Source organism: Oryza sativa, chromosome 5 (assembly GCF_034140825.1).
Source record: "Oryza sativa Japonica Group chromosome 5, ASM3414082v1".
NCBI classification, from domain to species: Eukaryota; Viridiplantae; Streptophyta; class Magnoliopsida; order Poales; family Poaceae; genus Oryza; species Oryza sativa.
In genome coordinates, this window is record NC_089039.1 from 22,945,803 (window position 1) to 22,970,819 (window position 25,017).

The 25,017-nt window shown below is 45.9% G+C and overlaps 2 protein-coding genes and 1 non-coding gene across 4 annotated transcripts; all 3 read right to left on the bottom strand.

Moving 5' to 3' along the window:
* Positions 1–2,791: 2,791 nt before the first annotated feature.
* LOC4339042 (uncharacterized) lies at positions 2,792–9,860 on the bottom strand. Of its 2 annotated transcripts, XR_001546271.3 has the most exons (19): positions 9,596–9,860; positions 8,970–9,039; positions 8,393–8,884; positions 8,123–8,296; positions 7,869–7,982; positions 7,663–7,721; positions 7,491–7,557; positions 7,325–7,376; positions 7,129–7,221; positions 6,373–6,456; positions 5,857–6,269; positions 5,577–5,638; positions 5,274–5,343; positions 4,870–4,950; positions 4,692–4,793; positions 4,074–4,210; positions 3,650–3,767; positions 3,049–3,421; positions 2,792–2,955 (listed from the first exon to the last, which is right to left on the bottom strand). XR_001546271.3 is itself a non-coding variant. In XM_015785023.3 (18 exons), exons 1-18 carry the CDS (start codon positions 9,637–9,639, stop codon positions 3,161–3,163), a joined length of 2,493 nt encoding a protein of 830 aa, XP_015640509.1. In that variant the 5' UTR covers positions 9,640–9,860; the 3' UTR covers positions 2,792–3,160. The 2 variants fall into 2 exon arrangements, 1 of the variants encoding a protein (XP_015640509.1); XM_015785023.3 differs by having other exon boundaries at positions 2,792–3,421.
* An 11,916-nt stretch (positions 9,861–21,776) lies between these two features.
* Positions 21,777–23,401, bottom strand: LOC4339043 (uncharacterized). The gene is made up of 4 exons (XM_015783461.3): positions 23,261–23,401; positions 22,755–22,938; positions 22,438–22,652; positions 21,777–22,335 (listed from the first exon to the last, which is right to left on the bottom strand). Exons 2-4 carry the CDS (start codon positions 22,845–22,847, stop codon positions 22,062–22,064), a joined length of 582 nt encoding a protein of 193 aa, XP_015638947.1. The 5' UTR covers positions 22,848–22,938; positions 23,261–23,401; the 3' UTR covers positions 21,777–22,061.
* Positions 23,402–24,542: 1,141 nt separating this feature from the next.
* TRNAE-CUC (transfer RNA glutamic acid (anticodon CUC)) lies at positions 24,543–24,615 on the bottom strand. The gene has a single exon. It is a non-coding gene; the product is annotated as a tRNA-Glu (tRNA).
* Positions 24,616–25,017: the final 402 nt, after the last annotated feature.

The window sequence follows — 25,017 nt, forward strand, 5'->3', positions numbered from 1 at the left end:
CATGTGGCCCCCTCCACTGCAAATCCACTGTAGATTATATCTGATTTGCCTGCTTATGCTGATGATAAAACTGGGAAGTCAAGATCCAAGTCTATTTGGCTTGTGTGTGGTTCTTTGGCTTTTTCAGCGAGTAGCTTAATTTTCTCATGCCTTTTCAAATAAAGTTTTTCTCATTGCCTTCTTCTTCTTCTTCACTTATTACTATCATCATGCACTGACGCACACATGTTTAATTAGTTGCCATCTCGCCAAACTAAATGGACTTTTGTGGATGTTGCTATCTCCTTTTGGTTTTCTATCTTTGCTCATATAATTGGCTGTCCTGCAATTTACTGGGAGACCAGTCTAAGTTTGCACTGCTGCTTTCTTGATTTGATGTGGATGACAACGATAACTCACTGAAGTTTCCAGGTTTACTGATCTGTATACTGCTTCCGGTAAAAAGATTAAAAGAAGATGTTATATTTGATACTGTTTCAAATAGAACTTTAATATTCTTTAACATTAACATCTTTTTAAATATTTAGATTGGACTCATCTCAGAAAGTGCTTTCATAATACAATTTTATTAATGCTTTTAAATATTTTCCGATCAAATTTGTATCTTGCAAACCATATCGACGTTCAAAATGATATGATTTCATTACTGGAGGGAGACTCCCTCCATCTTAAAATAGTTTTATCTTTGTTTCTTCTTGTTTGTTCCAACTTCCAAAATAAGTTTATTTTCAAGTAATCTTTGTATTGGAGTTTTTAAAAATAAGGGATAAATGCATTGATATTAGATAAAGTGGGGGAGACAATTCCATTAGGATTTGGTAACATGGAGAGAGTGTTCTAGTATTTTTTATATATATTATTATGTGTGAAAAATAAATTTATTTTAAGACGGAGGAGGTAGTAGGTTAGAACTGGGGGACATGCCAATTTGAACTAAGCCAATCCTCATTCTAGCTATTAAATCTATGCACTTCCATCGACTTCATTAAGATTTGTGTAGTTCCCTCTTGGAAAAAAAAAACATAGGACCATATGCAAACGCAGCATGAAGCTTTTACCCAGATTTTATTTCTTTGATATTAATACCGTAAATACTACTAGTATTATACTAGTAGTAGATGATTGCTGGATGCAGCTCGATACACCAAGATGAAGATATTACTACAGGTCCAAATGTACATTTCCTATCCTTTCTTCTTGTCTTTGATCTTGTGAACTAGCGCTACGAGGGAGGCGAAAATAGACCTAAAGATCTTAGCTTTTATTTGTCCTCTCTTCGGTATCTTTCTCCCGCTTCCCTTCACCGAATGCGCCTTGGAATCATCTGCCATTTGATGAAACCTGAACAAGAAAACCAAATGGGTCACCTCAGGTAAACACATTGCAGATGTACACCATGAATTGTGACAAGAATCTCTTGATTACCTCAGAGAAGAATGCCTTTTCTTTTTTTTTTCTTTTCGAAGGACCAAGAAGAATGTGATCACCTTAGGAATTCAGTAGTTTTCAGAGAAGGGAGGTGACACAAGAACCCCCGTACTCTCCTCCTCCCGTTTGCACGTGTATGTGTGTGTGTATATATATACACTGGCTGGCTAGTGACTTGCTGCAATGTCACTTGCCTCAGCTGTGAGCTGTCTGGCCCTGGCAAATAAAAGGTGTTGACACAGTGGATGTTTTAACTGAACATAGTGCAAAGGCTACTACTAGGCTATACAAGCATATACAGATGAATGTGAGTCAATTATGCAAACAATAGAGATATGAATGTCATGCAAGACCATGCAGCAAGCCAGCAAGTCTTCAGGCTTTTTTATTGCCATCTTACTCAGTGGAGTGCAAATGTGCAATATATAGTATCCCTAATGCTAGGATTACCGGGGTTTGAGGTCACATCTGAGAGAGGCAGGAAAGAGCTCTACTGGTCCAACATTCTCTTGGTTGGCATGGTGCTGGCCTGTTCATCGGCAGCTAATTAACTGCTCACAAGATCATAGTCAAGGTTGGAATTGGGGTGTCTATGAATATGAGATGGATTCTTTGACTGGACTAGCCAGGGCCACATCTACAAACATTAGATTAGTTGGGTAATGCCAAGAGGTTTGGATTTCAAATTCAGAATTAACCGACCATGTTGTAGGCCAACTGGTCAGATGTTCGGGAGTCAGGACACCAAGGTTAAAATCCCAACATCAGAGACTTTTTTAAACAAAAATACGTGTGATTGTTCCCGTTTTTTCTCTCTAAAAGGTGGTTTATAACTACTACTCCAAACTGATCTTTCACTTGTTCTTGAAAATATGACAAGCGGGGTATAGCTAGTAAGCAAACAAAAAAAGAAATGGAAAGATATGGGAATAAGCTGGGTCCAAGCTATCCAACAAACTTCAGCAATCACAGCTTAATGCTCCAGTCAAAAAGACATTAGTCTTTACAATAATCTTAAGGAGAATAAGGGCGTATGATTCTTGTCTTCACAGGCAATAATCTCTAGGAGATGACTTTGACCAAAACAGAGTCCAACCCAACAAATGATTTTAGCTACTGCGAAGACCACAACCGTAATACTGGTCAGGTCTGTTAACCATGTTAATAATGTGATAATAACAGAGGATAGTAAATAGAATAAAATGAAAAGTTGACGTAGAAGAATCCATAAAAGTGGAAGCACGCTCTTTTCCTCGTCAAAACGAGCTTTTGACATTCAGAACTTTCAGACTTTTCAAATGAACTCCAAAAATGAGGCAGATTCCTGCATTTGACAACGTAAGCAAGCCCTCGCTAGCGGAAATGACGATTCACAAACAAGCATACCATAATTGCAAAGTGTGTTTCTACATTTGGTAATTTCCCCTGATGCATTTACATCGAAAGTTAACTAATGGACAACCAGATAACTTTCGCCCTTTTTTTCTCTTCTCGAGTAATAATGGAGAGAAAAAGTAACCTATAGACCTACAAGAGTGGCAATGATAAAAAAAAAAAAGGAAACAATTAAAAAGAAGGGGACAGAGCAAAAAATAGGTACAGCAATGATCGTGTTCGAACCTTGAAGCCCTCCAGGTTTAACTCTCTCGACAACCATGGTAAGATCAGATAAAAGAATACCATAGTGGTGAAGATATATGCAAAAGGTTGGTTTGTGATTTCTTGCAACTGTTCAATCCAGTTTTATTTCTTGCAACTGTTCATGCTGCCCATTCATATCATTTGCGACTACTTGGACGCTTGCCAAATCGCTGTCTTCCTTTGGCACCTCTACTCTCGACTTGTTATCTTCTTTGGGTGAACCCATAGACTCTTCTAGCACATCCAGTTTTGGTGTTTCTACCTGCTTCTCGTCATTGTTGTTGGTTATTTCTTCCCTTTGATCATGTGCATCAGTAAGCTTGGCACTGTCATCAACATTGTTCTGCTTTCCCTGTGAAGAACCCAGATTGGCAGGTCATTTTGTATGATTTGTAAAACACTAAACAGTGGATATAATTTATAATATAACATCTTGTCATCTTCTAACTCAAGGATGGAGAGTATCAGACAGAACATTATCTACCGAATTGAAAGCCCATTTAACTAAGCCAAAATTGGTGCGGCCACATACAGGATGCCTCGTGTGTCAGTAATGTATCTATTAGGTCAGAAGAATAACCTTGTTCTTATCGCGCCAACTCAGTGAAAATGGTGAGAGCAAGTTTATTTTTTTGGGCTGGAACTCCTGTGATGAATCATGGTTTGCTCGACCAGGGGATGCGTCTATCATGGATGTTCTGGAGGGGAAACAGAGTCAAGCAAATGTCAATGTTGGAACACTAAATAACATGAATAACTTGGAACATAATTTAACATGAATGCATTGTCATGAAAGCCTACTAATTTTCACGAATAATTGAGCAATCCGAACTGACAGTTGCTCATTAGAAACTTAGACATGCTCTAAAAGCTAGCCAAAAATATTTTCAAAATTCTAACAGTACAGAAATTCATAAGCAAATGAGAGTTGCGATCTGAACTCTCAAGCAGTTGAGTAGCACACAGTTGGTACTAATAACATTCCAAGATGCAAATTGGGATACCTTGGAGAAGGCAAGGGGGAAAGAAGAGCTTTCTGCTGGCTAGTTTGATACTGCAGTGTGGCCTCCAACATTGTCTCTGCCATTACAGCCCTGTTCTCCATTTTCGCGAGTGAAGCCATAGCTTCCTCATACTTTTCCTGCATATGTGTCAGGATCCGATGAGAGCCCAATATTACAAAAATATAGAAAATAAGTATACAAATATGTTTTAAGGGCACAACATATGTATATGTCACAGTATTTGCATGTGTGCATGTAAATGTACGTGACTACCGTTTTGGTTAGTTCAGATAAAAATACTCCCTCCAGTTATAGATATTTGATGCTTAGGACAAGATTTTGATCAAACTTTTAAAATTCCGACCATGAAATTTCTTAAATACTTAGTTTTAAAACAAAAAAATGATACACGTATATTTGCTTCAAAAAGTACTATCATAATATCATAAGCTTATTGGATTTTATAAACTTATTCTAATATAAAATTGATTGTTGGAATTTATAAGTTTGACTGAACCTTGTCCTGAGTGTCAAATATTTAGGACCGGAAGGAGTAAGTGATTTTAAGAGAGAAAATATGATCTCAGAAGGATGGACCGAGCTTGTTGACTGACTAACCTGCAGCACATTAACAGCGTATCTCTGAGCTGCGGCATCCTGCTCAGCAGAGATGCGTGCTTCCTCTGCAATTTTCAGTTCTTGTTCCACTCGCAACAGTACCTTCAATATAATTTCTGGTGAGTGGACATGCCATGGTAGAAAGATACATCTATAAAAACTAATGGGTCAACTGTACCTGACACATTGCTTGCTCTTGTTCCTGCTTATCCAATAGGGTTTGTCTTAGTTCAGACAATTCTTGTTCCGACTGCTCAACCTAAAAGAGAAGAGGGACATTCAAACACACTTATGTTAGAAAATTAGATATCTTTAGCTCATAGGATGAATTATGATATACTGGTGTTGGTTATGATTTGGATATTTCAAAATAAAGTGCCTCTACTAGATAAATCTTGCACCATTTATAATTTGGTAGAATGATTATTTCTAAAACACTGTTATATATACTTGAAATAAAGAACATGGTGAAATTTATTTCTGTGGCATAGTTGCATTGTAAACGCCATCTCTGAACTTGCAATCTGACTATTGGCACAAAGGAACACCTCCTTATACAAAAGTTTAGTTATCTGGCTATACCTTTGCACTTAATTGCCGCCTATTATCTTGCTTGACCATTTCCATCAATGCCGTCTCTAGTTCATCAGCTCTGGATATCAAAAAGAAGAAAATTGGAATTAATACTTCAGACTGGTAGACAACCAGATCAGGACTCAAGGACTGATACGGGTAAATTAGCCATAAATCTATTTAAAAGCAAAGTCGCATAAGATGGTTCCAGCAACCTATGACAGAATGCATGTATATTTCTCATTTTGAAATAATGAAAAACGACTTTCCAGCAAATTATGACAATATCAAATTATGAAATGTAAAACATACCTGAGAACAGCTGACCTTCTCTCCTCTAGCAATCGGCATAATTCAAACTTCAGCCAAGAGATCTAATGTAAGAAGAGTAAATCAGACAAGAAGATCTGCTGTAGTAAAACTGATTCCCATAGAAGATATGAAGTAATAAAAATAATTCAGATAAAGGATATGCAGTAATGAAACTGGTTCGTATCAGAAGATCTGCAGGGATTCAAACTAGAAACTACAGTAGCCACTTCAGGTATAGAGAACAATTTACTAAATCTAATTACTATGATGAGATGGCTACCTGGTCCTTTGGGTCCGGTAAAGCTTCAATCTCAGAACTGACTGTCAGACCGCCATACATATCATCCATATTTCCAGAATCACTTTGGTTGGCATTCCCATCTCCCACATCACTCATCTGATCTTGCGAATCACTTATTGACACCAGTGGTTCAGGATCATGTTTGAAATTATAGAGCTTTGATGCAAGACCGTTGGTGTCCAAGGCACCTAGACCTTTTGCTCTTTCTTCCATTGAAGATAGAACAGATGGCCGATGCTTATTCCTTAACTCTTGCAATCCTGTTTCATCTACAGACTGATATCCCATGCGAGCTGTCAAGACAAGCTGGCTGCTGTCAAAAGTGGAGCCAGCTAAAGACTGCAAAAGTGTAACTGCATCACCGGCATCTTTTGTGGTCACAAGTGCAGGACCTGCAATCAAGAAAAATATCAGTACCTAGCTAGCCCACGAGATGAAACTACTTATTGTCGTTTTATTTTAGGAAACTATGAGAATCAGAAGCATTCCCAGTACCATAAAACTCAAGTAGTGCAAGAGCTGTCCGGAATAGCATCACACGATTCCCATCAAACAGAAGGACATCCCAGACACGGAGAACTGAAAATGTTCAAACAACATATAGAAATAAACATGGTGTCATTTTTCTTCCAAGCAGAATATGTACGAGGCTGTTACACCAAACAAGGTTATGCTTACATAGATAATAGATGTAACAAATAATAAATTTAACTGATAGTAGTGTAGACATTTTCAACAATTCCGAGCAATGCCACAGCCATCATCCGAGACAAAAGGAAAACATGGTAATACTTTCGAACTTTTTGTGGGGACCAAGGGCTCGTCTTACTACTTCTCCCTACTTACAAAGATAACTTGGATCTGCATCATCTACCTCTGACCCCCAAGGGGGTTATAGTTGACTAGACTAGTTCACATATCCAGCAAGTCAGAATGGAATAATAAATACTAGTAAGATAATGTAGTATCAATGTGCTTTGTGGAGGTAACTATGTAGGCTTTTCTTAGATAATTATAAACTGGCCACCGCATCTAAGATACACAAAGCCACAATCAATCAATTACAATAGTTTCACACCATTTTGGAAAGATACACAACAAGTTCCACAAGTATTTAAGAGAAACACAAAATTTCAACTTGCACATATCCAGTTGTTATATCTCCACCAATGGCTTAGCTAAGGTATAAATTAAAAATGGGGTTTCCTACAAGAAACAAACATGAAAGAACAACAAAGGTAAAAATCTAACCACTCTCCCAAGGAAGCACATTGGTGAAAATGGATAGGAACCATGGTCCAGTAACCCATGCAACTTGAAGACCAAGGTAATCCAGGTGATTTGCTGCACAAAAAAGGAAATCAGCTTTTAATTATTATATTTTTGAAGTTACTAGCTAAATGAGGCACGCCACACCAATATATCATATTTGCAATAAGTTGCGAACCTAGTTTTGGGAATTTTTCTCGTACCAACTCCTCTAAAACAAGCTGATCCACCTGGAAACAACCCAAGGTTCATTTCACATAAGATTGAATCAAACATGCAGTTCCATCTTCCAAGCACTCAAACATGCAACCAACAGAAACCTGGATATGGAAACATCACAATACCTGCGACTCAATCATTTCTTCAGAAAAGTATCCATCAAAATAGTCGTCGATAATTCCTACCAATGTCCTGTTACACCATCAACAGCTTTAAAATATTATTTAATTCAACTATCACAATATTTTATATCAGTGAAAACACACAAATAGTACAACACTTGGCATGAGGGTGTACCAAAATGCATTCTCTTCTGGCATCAATAGAAGTAAGAGACCAGCAAAGAAGTTCATTGCCTACAGTTCACCAATATCCAAGTACAATTGTTACTCAAACTATTTTATCATAACACTTGGAATCAATTGTTGCTACAGAGTTACAAAGAAGCTGACTTCCATCAAGATAAAGGACACAATGCGGATCACCAGTAACGGCACATTTACCTGGCAGTAACCAACTGCTGGATTGTGTCTAGCATAAGCTAGAAGCAAACGTCTCAAAGCATTTCTTCCATCCTCGTCTAAAGCAGGATGACCTGGAAAAGTTCTAGGCAAGTCCTGTAAGGAGCCCAGAAATGGCAGATACGGCTTCTTGTCAGATTTTCCAGATAAAAACGCTAAATAAGAAAAATCCTAGCCTCCAATAAAACTAGCTTTTTATATTAAAAAAAAAAGGAAATTTGGACTCAGTGACCTACCTTCTCTATTTGCCCTTTCCACTTTTCAGAAGATACTTCAGTATTTTCCCCGGCAACATCCGAGGTTGAAGAACGCGAACCACTGGTATCTTCTAGTTCACCTTCTGCCACAAGGAGACTATCATAGTACCCTTTTACCCTACGCACTCCAATGCCAACAAAAGCTTGCCATAGCTGTCACCACAAAAGCAAGAGTCTGCTGAATGAACTGAAGAATTCTAAAGTTAGAAAAGGAAACAAAGCAAAAAGGTTCCATGAAACAAGCTGCACCTCTCCTCTCAAAGCCATTGGCAGTCCACCATGGACTAGACACTCCAACTCTTCCATCGAAGGAAAATTTTCCTCTTGACCCCTGTTGTCAATGCCAGTATTCGCACTATCACTTGAATGCATTTCTTGACTAGTCTCAACCTTGTCTACATCATAGAACTCATCATCTGAATCCTCAGATAACTTGCCCTCTTGAACCTTCACCGGATGGATGACATCCTTCGTGTCCTGATTGCCAGAAGCAGGTGATTGCTTCTCCTCGACACGTACACTCATGATCTGCTCTATGTTGCCCAGGGATGGTCTGATTGGCTTCCATATCTCGATCTTGTGTGGTCCTTGCACAATCTTCTCCTGCAGCAACGAAGAACCGCCAATTCCACTGCTATCCACAACACGCCCGGCAGCTTCACCCTTCTCTTCCTGTCCCGATGGTTCTGACTGCCTCTCCAGAAAATTCTTCCATCTATCGGATCTCTCCTCTTCCTCCTCCTGCAAACACAGCACCAGAAGGCATGTAGCTTGTCCACACCAGACAATGCAGATTAAAAAAAGTCAGGGGGCGCGTGTCTTCTACCTTGTAGATGCCTGCATACTCCTTGTAACGCTGCAAGTGTTGGGGCCGAACTGCGAAGCCATAGGCATCCCTGCTTCAATCACACAGCATCAGAAAGGGAACATTTCTCCAAAACGGCAACTAACTACCGCATAGAACTTCGATGATTCTAGACTTGTGCGGTTGTGCCCTCTCCTAGATTCAAACCAGAGATCAAATTTCGTCAGGTTTAATCCTATCAACTCAATGCCTGAATCAACAGTGGAAACTGCTTGCTCCTACTGTCGTGCAGCAGGATGCGGACGTCGAAACCCAGATCTCTTCAAAAAAAAAAAAAAGCAAACATCACGGAGCTCTCAACTCGTGCAATTCCACCGGCAAATCCATCCTATGCTTCAACCCTACACTCCTTCGCGCGGAGGAGATCCAGCCCTCGCCGCTCCCGCGCACAGCCAATCCCTCGCCGCATTACCCGAAAACCTCAGCAAGAAAAAAAAAGTGAGATCCCCTCGTCGCGGCTCGCCGAGGAGAAACCGACGCGACGTACAGCAACCGGCCGAAACCCACGCGGCGCAACGAGGAAGGAGACGGCAAAACTCGAAACACGCCCCCCCCCCCCCCCACCCCGGGCGAGAGAGGAAACGCACCGCTTGTGCTCGAAGGCGATGAACGGGAGGCTCTTCGGCTTCATCTCCTCCCACCCCCCGCAGCAGCAGCAGACGGCGGCGGCGGCGGCGGCGGCGGCGGCGGCGGCGGAGTCGGATCAGTCACGAGAGAGAAAGAGTGTGTGTATCCGTACGGAGGGGAGGAAGAAATGTGGGGGACTCGAGGAAGACCACGCCCAAAGCAAACTGATCAGAGACCGAGCAGGAACGAACACGTCTCGTGGGTTTCGTCTCTGCGTTGCCTGACACGCGAGGAGGACGGGATGGGGTTTGGGTTGAGGAGGAGGAAGGCGAGTAGTACGGGGCTCCGTGACTCGTGTGACCTGTGTCCTCCGCGACCGACGCGCCGAGAGAGAGAGAGAGGGAGACCGAGATCCCCGATCTCCTCCGTGCGGCGTGCACGGGAGCGCAGTGTCGCGCGCGGTGCGCCACCCCGTGTTTTTCTGCGCTGCGGTTGGGCTATGGCTATCTCGCTTGATCTCCTACAGTAGACTCTGGTTCGTCTGGCTGACGCTACGCGTTGCTGCATTTACTGCTTGCTTCTCTAATATTTTTCTCTTTTGATTTAAGAAACTGCCGGTGTAATGGGGTAAAAAATTTTCATAGAAAAGTTGTGGTAAAAAATCATATTAATCTATTTTTAATTTTTTGTAAGTTAATACTTAATTGATCAAATGGTAATGAGTTATCTCGTTTTTCGTGGGAGAAAAAAAGTTCTCAACCATACATAACGAACACAGCCGTACCTACGGTTTTATGGGCTTTACTCATTTATCATGAATATGTGTTTCCAGTTGCTAAATATTGTATTTAAAGAAACAATATATAAGTTTTTATAAAAAGATCAATTTATAAAATTTGTAATACTTAATTACTTATGTGCTAATTAACATGTTAGTTTCCATGTCACTAGCTAGCTCAGCCAAACTGCTATTCAAGTGCTGCCTAAATGCTAGTTACAGCTCACATAGTCACACTAAATTGACAGGGGTCAACTGATGAGTAAATATTGGGGTTGGTAGTCTTTGTTTAGACTTGAAGGTGGATTACTTTTGTATAGAGGTTGAGGGTGGGGAGTTTGTTGCGGGCGTGGTGCGTGCGCTTTGGTTTTTAAAGAGGGGTTGTTAAGTACACTGATAGTTCACCAAACCGGCCGACAGTTTTTGTTTGTTTACATTGAGCTAACTAGAGTGCATGCTGATGGAAATGTTGGAATGAAGTGCTCCCACGTTTGGACTTTTATATTTCAGGGGACGTGTTCGATCTATCCATATTGGACTGATGTCGTATCATATTTGGTGGATATAGCTACTATACATTAATACTCTATCCGTTTCATATTATAAGTCATTTAAATTTTTTTTAATCAAAGTTCTTTAAATTTGATCAAATTTATAGAAAAAACAGCAACATTTATAATTGTCGGTGATATGGGCCCGGGGTATCAGGTTTAGAGGGAGGAGGCTGCCCCCCGATGCCACGTGGCCCTCTCCCGAGGGGAGTCAGGCCTGAGGTAGGACGGCGGCCACTCCTTCCCAGAGACTGGATGGAGGAGGCTACCCTCCAATGCCACGTGGCCCTCCCCCGAGGGGGGTCGGGCCCGAGGTAGGGCGGCGGTGTTGATAGTGAAATTTGGTAAGGCCAAAGTCATCATCGGCTTAGAATCATTATCGGCTGCAACATCTCGGAATCAGCCGATGGGAGTTATCAAGTCGCCAATAGTCGGATTCCTGCTATATTCGGTTAAGGAAATCAATCTACTAAAGGAAGCTTATCCCTAAGTGACCGAGTTTAATGAGGATGCGGCATGGCAGTTTATCTATTAATTAGGAATAGTTTGTTAGTTTCCTTTTATCTTTAGGAAAGTGTGTTTAGTGTTCGATAAGGACTTTATATTTTCCTTTTATCTTTAGGTTAGTTTCTTTCTTGTCCGACAAGGACTTGTATCAACCCATGGGTATAAATATGTAAACCGGGGTCTATGTAATCAATCTCTACGATCAATACAATTCGGTGCATCGCCACCTTTTACCTTTTGTACTTTATTTTATCGTCTAGCGGGACTTGGCACCTGACGCGGGGCTGCACCGGTGTTCGATCTCCGGCGAAGGGGTAAGTCCAATGTTCCGTCGGCCCAGGCAATTGTATCGTCTACGTCGGCGTCATTCAAGGCTGCATCAGTACATTCGACCTCTTGGATTGCTCCGGTTTGGATGATATATTTGCCTACCTATTTATCATATGTCTCTGTTAATCTAGTCTTAGCATATCAATTTAGCTCTATCGGCTGCATCTCGTTTTAGGGTTTCTACCGGTATCGGCTAAATCGTGTTGCTAGATTAGATTAGCTTAGACATCTACCACCCTGAAAACTCAGTCAACGGCTTGATTGTCTAGATATTATGTTTCTTTTCATACTTAGTGCTACATCAGTTAAGTTTGATCTACTAAGTCATGCTTAGAACCATAATCTCTAGCCGGCTTTTTGACTGCCAATAAGGGTTTCATCGGGGTTTCAGCCGGTGAGTTATCTGGACGTTGCATCGGCTCATAAGGATTGCATATACATATAAGTTGGATTTAGCCGATGACGACAAAGGTTTCACTGTTTAATCCAATCTTGTGGATTTCATGACATCGGACCTCCAGCCGATGTATGCTTTAACCTTCGGATCAGTGCTTATTGTATTTTGTTTCTAGCCGATTGGTTTCTACTGGATTATATTGTTATTTTATTACATCATCATCAGCCGATTGCCTTCATATCATTATTTACATTGGACATATAGCCGATTTCTTAAACCCTATCGCTATCGGCTGGTATCGGCATCGGCTATTATCGCTATTGGCTGGAACTACTCCATCGGCTTGTCAGCCGATCGACTGTTTTGATCTACTATTTGTATATCTTGTCAGTTGTAGGATCAAACTGACTGGTACGCTCGCATCTCACCAATCTTTGGACCTGCACTGGAGTTAAGCAGATCTCCCAGGCCGGTGTATTCGATTTTTTCGTCAACAAAGAGATAGGCGAGAGATAAATATAAGCAATAATAATTTTATGCAAACGATTATCTTCGCGTGAGTGTGAGGACTGAACTTTCTATAGCTAGCAATCTTCGCCTGCGATCAAGCGAAGCTGAGCATCGTAACCAGCCGACGAGGCCAAAGCCAGCAGCTACGGAAGAGCTAGCACAGGGGGCCCCAGGCGTCGACGGTACCCAGAGCTCGACGCAGGGCTAGGATAGAGCTAGGAATCGTAGCCCCCACACTTATAGCAAAGAATTGCTTGTATGAATGAAGCAAACACAAACCTTTAGCTCGAAGAGGGCCCCCCACCATGGGTTCCGAACCATCTTGGGAAGCCTGTGACCACTTAGCAAACGAGGTCAGGTTCCCACGAGCCTGTGTCCCCACGCTACACATTCTGTTTGCTCTTTCCTTTCGGTGGCCTCCTTCCAATCTCTTTTCCTTCTACATGGACGATTACTTTCGCATGAGTGTGAGAGCCGAAAACTCTAGAGCCAGCAATCCCCGTCCACAGTTGAGCTAGGCCGGGTACCATAGCCAGCCGGTGGGACCAAAGCCAGCCGCTACGGAAGAGCTAGCACAGGGGGTCCCGGGCGTCGACGGCACCCGGGGCTCAACTTAAGGCTAGGATAAGGCTAGAAAACTTAGCCCCCACACTTAGCGAAGAATCATTCATGTAGATGGGAGAGAGGTTGGGCTCTTACCACCGAGGGAGCAAACAAATGCGCAACACGCGGGCGTCGCAGGGCCATGAGAATAGAATGGGGGAAATAAATATAAGATTTCAAGCTAATGAATTGCAAAATTGAAAATACTTGAAGTTTGAAAGGACGATCAGTTGAGCCAGGCCGAGCACCGTAGCCAGCCGGCGGGACCAAAGCCAGCCGCTACAGAAGAGCCAGCACAGGGGGTCCCGGGCTTTGAAGGCACCCGGAGCTCAAAACTGCAAGAGTCCTCCCAGGAGTGAACCGAGGCGGCTGCAGGTTCATGGGCCAACCCAGCGCTTGGCCCCTGAGGGCCATGGGGAAGACGTTCGCCATGACCCGGTCGCCACCCCTCGCCGCCTCTATGATCGCTGTGCAGATCTGGAGGGACTCGGAGGGGTCGACGCCATCATCGTACTTCTCGGTGAGGCAGGGCTGGAGCTTTGGGGGCCCTCGGACATTCCGAAGACTCGCCACAAAGACCTGGTAGCCAAGCTTACCTGGTGGGGATGTGGGGGCCTTGCCTCCTGCCTGGGGTGGCGCGACACTCCTGAGGATGCTGTGCCTTCCCCCGTAGCGGCGGCGCGACACTCACCACGCCGGCGCTCGAAAGAACCTCAAAAATCACGAACGCGCCCCCTACCTAGCGCGCCAGATGTCAGAGAATGAACTCCTCCACCAGGGAACCGTGAGGCCCCGCTTTGTGAGTTCGGCCGGGGGCAGCGGGTGAGATTCGAGGGTTTGGTGAGCGGAGCTGTGTGATCTTGAGGGGGTTAGGCCCCTTCAAGACGATGAGACAAAAGAGGTTTGTACAGGTTCGGGCCGCTATGAAGCGTAATACCCTACTCCTGTGCATGATTGATTGAATGTAGAACACAAGTGCTTGGGGTTGCGAGACCCAAGCGCCAGTTCGCCCCGAAGTCCCCTCCTCCACCACTAGGCCTGGATCTCCTTTTATACCTCAATGGGTTACCACATGGGCCCAACAACCTAACCTAGCTCCGGTGGAGAAGTATTATAATCTTTGCATTAAATGCATGTCTTGTCTCTTGACTTGGGAAGCCAAGCACACGTCGTCTTGATGATGGGGCCTGTCAAATCTTGCCGCCTGACACGGGGGGTGCCCCTGTCAGTCACCATTTAATGGGTGAAGACTTCTGGGCTCCTATTACACCGGAAAACGGGAGCCTTGCCTTGACCAGAGCGGGAGGACCGATTCCGGCTGGGATAAGAGGATGAGAACCTCTCACCATCATTATTTGATGGGATATGTCGGGCTGCACGTCGCCTGACACACGCGATGGTGCGCCTGACATCTTGGGTCCCATCAGTCATTCGACCGGTCACAGACCGGTTGAGTGCACTGCACACCGCATTAAATGCGGCGTGGCGCGACCGCTCGGGACGCCATAAATGCGGGTAGGTGGGCACCTGGAGGCGGACACCTAACCCACCGTACGTGGTGACCTAGAGAGGAGGTCGGGGGAGCCCGACCCCTAGTCACGGGAGGGGGCGGCCGCCGCCCGACCTCGGGCCCGATCCCCCCCTTGGGGGGGAGCCACATGGCGCCTGGGGCGGCCTTCTCCCTCTAGTCTCGGCCAGGGAGTGGCCGCCGCCCTACCTCGGGCCCGACCCCCCTCGGGGGAGGGCCACGTGGCATTGGAGGGCAGCCTCCTCCATCCAGTCTTTGGGAAGGAGTGGCCGCCGCCCTACCTCGGGCCTGACTCCCCTCGGGAGAGGGCCACGTGGCATCGGGGGGCAGCCTCCTCCGACTAGTCTTTGGGGAAGGAGTGGCCGCCACCCCACCTTGGGCTTGACTCCCCTCGGGGGAGGGCTACGTGGCATCGGGGGGCAGCCTCCTCCCTCTAAACCTGATACCCCCGGGCCTATATCACCGACAATAATACCAAATTATTTTCATTAATTTTAGCATTGAATATATTTTGATAATATGTTTGTTTTGTATTAAAGACGTTAGTATATTTTTTTACAAACATGGTCAATCTTAAAAAATTTTAACAAAAAAATCAAACGATTTATAATATGAAACGGAAGAAGTATCATATTTAGGGCAAAACTGTAAGGGGTAAATCAAACATGTCTATTTGTTTCGTAAGTTGTACGTCTAGCTTCAAACTATATGTTGTATTACAATTGTAGATCTTCGGCGCATGTCGAACTTTCATTGTTTGATAAGCCATCCGATTTAAGGCCTCATCGGATAGATGTTTGGGCTGAGGCTTTTCAGCCAAAGCCCATTGAATTGCTTATTGGGCTGATGAGCACCGGCCACAAAAAATCTTCATCAAATAAGCCAAATAAGCCAATCAAGCCAATCAATGGTTTTTCTTTAGCTTAAGGGAAAAAGCCAACTTTGGCTGATCAGCCAAAGCTATTGGCTTACTGATGAGGGCCTTAGATATCTCCTACCTAACTGTATCATGGTAGTACGATATGTGACTTGTCAGAGAGGTTCGAAATGATGTTATTTTTGTGATTTTAGTTAACTGACATCTATTTTTTGCAATTTTTTATTAAAATAATATTATCTCTAAAAAATTCAACCATCACCATCCTGACAGAACTTGAGATTTTTTTTAAGCTAGCTCCAGCAGGCGTATGTGTCATTGTGTAGCGCCCATTCCGTCGTGGCGCCTAGCGGGAAAATTATCTCTTAAAAACCCTAATTGCGAAATTTGTTTCCTTGCTTGTTGTCTAGTGTCCGTGCCATCCCGGATCTCAATCCCCGATCTATCGTCGAGTCCAAATCCGAATCCAAATCCTTCCAAATCAAATCCCTCCGCAAAAGTCTATTTTGCCTCCCCCGGGGTCGATGGGCCGATTCCCTCTCGGCCCATCTCCCCCTCCCCTCCCCCGGCGCGCTCCCTCCCCCCCTCTCCCTCCGCTCCGCTCCACCCCGCCCGCGCGCCGCGCGCGCTGCGTGCGCGAGCGCGCAAGCCGCAACGAGCGCCCCTCCTCCGCTCCCTCCGCTCTGTCCGCGCGTGCGTGAGCCGCCGCGCCGAGCGCCTCCCTCTCCCTCCGCTCCGCCCGCGAGCCCCGCGCGCGAGCACGAGAGCCGCCCGCGCCGAGCCGAGCCCTCCTTTCCGCCCCTTCGCTGCCGCTCCCCGCGCGTCGTTCGCGCGCGCGCCCGCGTGGTCCTCGCCCGCGTCGCGTTTGCGCCGCCCGGCCCCGCTGCCCTGCCGCGCCTGCAGCCGCTCGGCCCCGCAGCCAGCGCGCGTGCTCGAGCCGCGCCTCTCCATCCGCCGCGCCCTCCCGTTGCAAGCCGCGCGCGCGTGCCGAGTGGCCGACCGTCTGGTCGCCGCCGCCGCGTCACCCTCTGCCGCGCCAGCCCGCGCCTGTCACCCGTGTCGTCGCGCCGCTCCAAACCGCCCCGCCGTCATCGCCGTCGTCATCGCCTCGGCCCCGCCACTCCGCGCGCAAGCCGCCAAGGGACGGAGGCCGAGCCCTCCTCCCTCTGCCGCGACGCCCCCGCTCCCCTCCCCCTTTTCCCAAAGAAGAAAGGGGCGAGCCCCCCTTTCTCTCCCTCCTTTTTCCCCTTTTCCTCCCGCCGGCGTCATCCTCCCTCCCTCCTGTCACCGTTTTGGCCGCTAGCCAGAGCGCCAGCTCGCGCCTTGACCGCCAAAGTCGGTTTCCAAACCGACATTGCCGCCCCCTATAAACCCAGGCGCCCTCCCTTCCCTTTTCTCCCATTCTTCCCTGTTTCTCGCCCGCACCATTGCCGTCCCTCTCGCCGACCGCAGCCGTCGCGTGTGTGCCGGAGGAGCCGGTGCGCACTAGGACGCGGAAAGGGACTCCGGGCGCTCGTCTTCCTCCTCTTCCCCGGCCCGAGGCCGGAGAGATCCCTCCCGCGCCGTCGGCCTCTCGTCACAGCGCCCCTCCTCACCTCGGTGATGCCTCCCTCCGTTCTTCCTCCTCGCTCCATCTCCCCCCCCTTAGTTTTCGGTGGTAGCACGAGTGGCCTCCCCGTAGCTAGCCGGCGCCGCCCCGACCGTTGCCGTCGCCCGCCGTGTGCTCGCCGCCGTCGCCGCTCGAGCTCCGTAGCACCCGCTCGTCGCCAGCCTCGCTCGGCGTAGCTCCGCCCAATCCGACGCTAGCATCGGATTCCCGTGGCCGCGTAGATGCTCTCACCGCCGGGAATCGGCCCCTCGTGACCTCGTCGCTGTTTCCCTCTTCCCTCCCCGCCGGTTGCCGCCGCCGCGATTCGCCACCGTCAAGCTTCCTCCGGCGAATCCGAGCCGTTGGCTCGTCTCCCCTCGTCTCGTGCAACCACCCGGTGTGCTCGCTTTCGCCGGTATCGCCGTGGTTCGCTCCGCCGCTCGCCGCTGTTGTCCGCCGTCCGTTCCGGCCGGCGTCGTCGTCTACCTCCCGCCGGCCCGCGTGGCAGCCACGTAGGCGCCACGTCGGCGCCAGCTCAGCCGAGGTCGGGACGGGCCGACCCCGGTCAGCCCCTCCCGTGCGCGCGTTCCACCGCGAGCCGTGAGGCTGCGCGTGGGCCCGCCGCCTCCGTTCCTCCGCAGACCGCGCGCGTGCACCGCGTCCCTCCCCCGCCCGCGCGCGTGCGCCGCGTGCTCCCTCCGCACGGTGAGCCGAGCCGCTGACAAGCGGGTCCCACCCGGGACCGCGCACGGTGAGCCCGGTCCACCGGCCCTCTCTCTCCTCCCCTCCCGCGCGCGCGCACTTGGGCCGCCTTGGGCCGGCCGGCCCATTTAGCTCGGCTGGTTCGCTCCTTTTCCCTTGGGCCGCGCCCTAGCCGCCCGAGGAGAAGTCTATAATCCCTCCCTCTTTCCCTTTTCTTTTCTTTTTCTTTTCCAAAAAGGATTTAATTAAATCCTTTTCCTTTAGACCAAAAATCCAATAATCTTAGAAATTCAATATCTTCCCAACCGTAGATCCGTTTGACTCCGTTCAACTTCCAAAATTCCTCAAATCTCGAGATCTATCTAATGGCACGCTTAGAGGTCAATATTAGGGCTTCATTTTCGCCGTTTGTTGAGTTGTCCCGTTTCGCGTGTAGTTCCGGAGCCCGAAGACCCGCAGTGCGAGGATTTCGAGGATCAAGCTCCAGATCTCGAGCAAGGCAAGCCACCTTTGAACATCTTGAGCCTATATTTGAAATTTAATTATGTTACTTGCAAAATATTTTGCATTGATAGGATCGCACTTAATCTGCTGTCCCGTCAGCAAGGCAGATTGGCGGATCTACCTAGTTTGTTGCATTTGATCCTTCCTTTGTTAATTGTTATACCATATTCCCTTGTAACCACCCAGTTGCGCCTCGGAAATCGTGCAATCTGTGCGAGTACCGAAGGGCGCCTTCAAATTTAAAATCTGAGCAACTTCTTGGGTAAAACTTGAGTTTTACAAAAGACTTGGAAAACCCGACACTTGGGTCGGTGCTTGTGAACTAAATGAATTTCCAAAACCGTGGACCGGGGAACGTACCGGGTGTACGGTTTTCCCGCTCTCGCACTTAAGGACCGATTCCTAGGAATTTCATCCAAACATAAGACAAGTACGACCACATGGGTGGAATATGACACCCTTGGCTGAGTAACTAGCTTATCAGGGGAGCCTTGATGTCGAGAGACATGTGGATTCGTCGGGGTGGTGTCGGGGAGGACCCCTGGGCTTCCTGGCATAGTATGGTCTGGGACCTAACCTGTTGTTGGTCTGGGACCCCTCTCGTCGGCATATGGTAAACCTGTATCGGCTTTGAAAATGCCTTGTCATGAAAGCTTGGAGGTCTCCCGACGTGGCTGATCCCCACGGGCTGGGTGATCCGGGTTAGTAATGTCGTGTGGGTAAAGTGTACCCCCTCTGCAGAGGTTAACAAACTGTTCGAACAGCCGTGCCCACGGTCATGGGCGGATGTGAGGTGATTCCTAGCGTAGTTTTGTTTGACTACTGCTTGTGAAATTGCTGTTGTGGAAAGGGGTTCGCTGTTTGAAAAATCTGCAGCTGATGGGATCAGCTAGGCCTGGGTGGCCGTTTGAAAGTTGTTGGCCCGGGTGGCCGTTTGAAAAGCTGTTGGCCGGGTGCCAACCTTGTTTTAAATTTTAAAGACTGATACATTGCACATACTCCGACCGGACGAGACGCACCGTCTCAACCGTGTCGTTTGAGAAGCACTCACTTAGTTGTTTTTAGAAAAAGGAGTTCAAATAAAATCAACTGCAAAAACAACAGCCTTTCCTTGAAGCCTGCATTAAACACCTATTTTCCCTTGGCTTGCTGAGTACTCCCCGTACTCACCCTTGCTCTATATAAATAATCCCCCCCAGTCGCTGAAGAAGACGAAGCGGATCCTGCTGATGAGGAGTTCTTCCAGGAGCAAGCCGACTACGATGAGTTTTAGGGTTTCGGCCTAGTTCCCAAGTCGCGCCTGTGTTGTTTGGTCCAAGTCCCGGCTTCCGTTTCCCTTTTGTAATGCAGTTGTGAGCTCGGGATCTGTCCGCAGCCCAACATGACTGTACATCTACTCTATAATAAAGAGACATCTGTTGCTGTGATAATCTGTCTTCCTGTGATACCAGCACTGTGTCTTGGGACTGGTATCGATTAACAGGTTAAATTGGAGCGTCACGGGCTAGTTCCGGTCGGTACTAATTCGGGGCGTGACACATTGACATGTGGATCTACGACCTACATGTCAGTATCTTTGTAGTGGTACTTTTTTTTTTATTTTCCCTTACATTTTTCAGTTGCTCTGATACGTCTAATGAAGAACATGTCGGCTGTGTTCGCAGTGGCTCGTTCCTATCAAGAACGGTAAGCGCGGAAAACGGAGCGATCTATTAACACGTGGTTAATTAAGTATTAGCTATTTTTTAAAAAAAATAAATTAATTTAATTTTTTTAAGCAACTTTCGTATAGAAACTTTTTTAAAAAAAACACACCGTTTAGCAGTTTAAAAAGCGTGCGCGCAGAAAAGGAGGGAGGGGATGGGAAAAGGTGCATGCGAACACAGCCTCGCTAGCAAAGCAAGGCCGCATACCGTATATAGTTTCCAAGCTAAAAATGGTATCGGCATGTTCAATTCACTGGAACCACTTAATTACCTCTTTTTCTCAAGATACTAATGTATTATATACTCACTCTGTTTTAATAAAGTGTATTAAAAAATATAAAAGTTAAAACAATATAATTTGAGATGGTCAAATCACTAATTTTGACTTCTTGACTTTATAATATACCTTAAAAAAGTGAGAGAGCACTATATTAGTCATATGTAGATATGTAGTGTAGGTCATCGACAATGCACAAATATAAACACACTGATTTAATTTTTGCATTGGTTTCCTCCATAAATCTCAACTCGATGTTTACTTCTTTTTTTTTTCGTTCATGTAGATGGTCTATAGAGTTGCATGCACTCATTAACTATTATTAGATTTTCCTAGCTAAAAAAATCATGAATCCACCATTGATCAAAGTGACCCGTTGTTGTCTCATCACCCCTATCCACTAGAGAGAGTCGGTACTACTTCCCTTCTAAATTGTGCCTCCTCCTGAACCAATCTGCACCAAGTTTTCAACTTTTTTTCTTTAAACTTTTAACTTTTCCATCACATCGAACTTTCCTACACACACAAACTTCCAATTTTTCCGTCACATCGTTCCAATTTTATCAAACTTTCAATTTTTGTATGGAATCTCTAAATTTTATTTGGGATCTCGGTGAAGGTTAAAGATCCAATTTGAAATCCCACAAATTGTTGAATGCATGGTACCACATTGTAATACTCTGCCCTTTAAAATCCAAATTGGTATGCTCTCACCTAAAGCTGACCGACATACCACCTCACTAGACACTTATACAGTTTTAATCTTACACTGTATAATTGGGTTAACCCTTTTATTCCGGCAAACCTTTAGGGCTTAGGGTTGGAATCTCTAAAGTGGCCAAATATAACCCTGCTCTTATGCTAAAATTTCGTAAATTGGTGAATATAACACTACCTCTAAAATATACATTAGTACACTCTCACGTAGAGTGGATCTACGTATGCACGATACCTACTTAATTATAATTTCGTCTTCACTTTTGAGTAAAGGATTAACTCAGATATAAGAGTTGTATCGTCAAACTAACCACATTCATCCGTCTATATTTTCAGAATGAAACTAAACCACCTATTACTCTACCTCTAGATCACACGAACCTCACCAATCCCTATTAGCCTACAGGTGATAAACGGGTTGCGGTGTTACACACGTGTCACATTTCACGGTTACAAGATACTCCCTCCATCCCATAATAATAGCAATCTAGAATCGGATATGTCATTTTATAGTATAACGTCTGAACACCCTTCTATTCAGATTCATTGAAATATCTCATCTAATTCTAGATTGCCATATTATGAGTCTGAGGGAGTACTGAACAATGCACTTCAGCGGCAGCCAATACGGATCAGACAAATTTATGTACAACGAAAGGAGAGTCTCGGTAGAACGACCAGGCATAATATGTACACACATGTCATGTTGCCATGCATATTCACACGCATATGGGACGCGGTTTTTCTGCACCTAGCCCATCTGCCGTTCGATCGTTTCCGTGATGCGTGCTGTATTTCTCCCTCGTGACGTTGTTTTTCCCCACCTGAGTTGTATATGTCCGAATCTTGATGCAAATCTGCGGTGGCGATTTCCCCGCGCGAGTCATGTACAAGCCAGGGTGGCTAACTGGCTATTTCTCCTCGAGCCCCGCGACGCCGTCGCCGACCTCGCCGCCGCCGCCGCCGTCGTCGAAGTACTCCTCCTTGACGTTGCCGGCGAGCATGAGGCAGAGGAGCCAGAAGAGTGACGCGTCGAGGTTGAGGAACGCCACTCCGCCGAGCACCCCGGTCTTGGCCGTCGGGCAGGCATACTCCGGGTCGACGCCGTGCACGTTCCGGACGCGGTGCATGGCCTCGCTCGCCGTCACCCACGCCGTCGTGGCTATCCCTGCCACCGTGATGCCTCTGCCACACGAGAAGAGGCTGATCTCAGCTCAGAACACGTACGGCGCGGCGAGAGTTAATGGAGTTCTTGATCGATCACGCGTTTCTTGATTGATTAATTACATGGCGAGATGGAAGAAGACGTAGAGGAGGGTGTAGTCGAAGAGGGCCTTCCTCGGGACGGGCTTGCCGTTGTAGGGGAAGAACACGGCGAGCGCGCCGACGCCGGCGCCGCACGCGGCGGCCACCGCCGAGAGCGCGCCCAGCGCCACCGTCGGGTCCGCCGGGAACTTGCACACCACCACGCCCCTGCCCCTGATCGGCGTCCCGTGCGGCGGCTGCACCGCCCATAGCTTCCCGTTTCAGCTCGCGTATTCGCCGGAGGAAAAAAAACGGAAAGCATCGGCGCGCGCGGCGGCGACATCGCCGGCGTTAATTACCTTGTTGAGCTCGCCGAGGATCGCGAGGAGGAAGGACAGCGCGCCGAAGAACGCGGTGGCCATGCCGAGCTGCGCGCTCTGGCTCACCGCCATGGCGTCGACGACCGGCCGGCCAACCGATGGATCCCCTCCCGCCTTGTCAATCGCCACCTTGACCTGCCACCGCCCGCCTCAATTGGAGACCCTGGGGATAATAATCAAACCATGTCCAAGTTAATTAGCACATCCATGGCATGGCAGAATTTTACACCAAACAATTCAAATCTTGCAGGAATCTGCAGAAAATTCCAGCATTCCAAACAAAGAAAATCGGTATCTGGGATGCCATTTGGATCGAAGCAATCCATGGTGTTGCAGAAAATGGTTCCAAATCAAATGGAGGTTTTGGGGAGAAACAAAGCGAATTAAACTCACGCAAGAAAGAAAAAAAGATGGGACGAGGAAGAAACGAGCCAAGAAAGGATGAACTCGATTAATTTTTGCCGCCTCTTTTGCTTCCCGTTTACCTCAATGAAATCATTTGCAATGTGGGGGTGAGAGCCTCCAACTGAGCGGGGTAACTTGGTGAACAGAGGGGAGAGCCAATAAATATAGGCCTCGATGCATGCCGTTTCCCAAATTTTTCCTCTGCATTTTGGTTTTGCCATATGTTGTGCTCTATACAGGGTGGAACATTTGGATATTTGGATATACAGGATATACTAATTCCAGCTGCTGTTGAAATCTGCAATATTTTTGCTGTTGGATTAATTAGCTGGATGTACCATGTATGAACATGGCCATTGTTAGCGGGGAAATGCATGCATAGTACTATTATTCAGTGTTCACAACTCTGATATCAGATAAAAACCGCTCTTTAATCTTGGATTAATTAGCTGGATGTACCATGTATGAACATGGCCATTGTTAGCGGGGAAATGCATGCATAGTACTGATATTCAATATTCACAACTCTGATACCGGATAAAAACAGCTCACGAGCGGTATCTTCGGATTTTACGGAAACCATTGATGAATCGAAAAAAATACCAATAAAACCAGGAAAAATCTTGCCAAAAAATTAAAACTTAGTTTGAAATATTTCTGAACTTGATAAAAAAACAAGTGGTTGGTGTTTTCAATTCGGTTCGGGAAATCCGGATTTTACGAAATACAAACCGGTTTTCATCGCTTTTTATAAACCCTGTTGCTATTGCATGCCAAGAATGGCAGATTGGTAACTTCTATTTTGACCACTTCTTCCTTTTTCTTTCTATCAAAGTTAGTAATGAACTCATCCAGTTTTTGTTTTTCGTTTGATCACATATAATGTCTGTAATGGTCTATCAGGGAACTGGACTCTTGCAACAATCAAGCCTGGACAATGACGGAGACAAAATAGTAAGCAATCAGATGTTTAGAGGACGATATGCTACTTTAGATTTTGGCAAGATGGTAATATTGCCAAAATTTTGGTATGATTTCTTATGTATTTACCAAGATTTAGCCACAAATTAAACGTAGATATTATTTTTTTTTACAATTTTGTCAAAAAATAGTATGGTTGAAAATAGTAGTAGTAGAGTAAACAACCCCTTACACTATCCTTGAGACTTGACAATGACCGAGACAAAATAATAAGGGAGCAATTATTTAGAGAACGATTATACCAGTTTATATATTTAAAACAAATGGAAGAGGATGAAGAATACAATAAGCAGTTAGATGTGCTATCGTTTTCTCAAGACCAAAAAAAACATCACTACCTTTTGCCGACAAAAAACGACTACCTTTTGCAAACAAAAAAAATTCCGTTGCCGGGACTCGAACCCGGGTCTTTCGGGTGAGAGCCGAGTATCCTAACCAGCTAGACTACAACGGAATAATGTTTTGAGAGGAGAAGTTTACATATGTAAACGAGTACATGACTAGCCCTATTACTACCTGGCCTACTAAACCAATCAAGCGGTTCATGTCCTTCGCCTCTTCCACAGTAAGGAGCACCTAGAACGTAAAGTCAGAAAAACATAGGTAAGTGATATAGAGGACTCATCCTCATGGGTCCGCTTGCTAGAAACACACGCTATCGGTACTAAACATATTTAGAACAAGACACGCTTTACATGCTATCCACTATCCGCTATATCAAGACCCTTTTGAAACATATTAAAATCATGGGGAAAATATTTTATTTATATTTCCAACATTGGCTGTGAACGGGATTTCATTGTAAACTTCATGTTTCGAGCATGCTTGCTGGTAGTTTTATGGTGTAGATCTTTAT

Bases quoted from the DNA above. Each gene is read 5' to 3' on its own strand.
- LOC4339043 (XM_015783461.3), bottom strand. From the start codon at position 22,847: ATGGCGGTGAGCCAGAGCGCGCAGCTCGGCATGGCCACCGCGTTCTTC. The intron at 22,653-22,754 runs GTAATTAACGCC...TGGGCGGTGCAG, and splicing joins TCCTCGGCGAGCTCAACAAG to CCGCCGCACGGGACGCCGAT. The intron at 22,336-22,437 runs GTAATTAATCAA...CTCGTGTGGCAG, and splicing joins GTCTTCTTCCATCTCGCCAT to AGGCATCACGGTGGCAGGGA.
- LOC4339042 (XM_015785023.3), bottom strand. From the start codon at position 9,639: ATGAAGCCGAAGAGCCTCCCGTTCATCGCCTTCGAGCACAAGCG. The intron at 7,558-7,662 runs GTACACCCTCAT...ATGGTGTAACAG, and splicing joins CCAGAAGAGAATGCATTTTG to GACATTGGTAGGAATTATCG. The intron at 6,270-6,372 runs GTACTGGGAATG...TCTTGATTGCAG, and splicing joins TGCACTACTTGAGTTTTATG to GTCCTGCACTTGTGACCACA.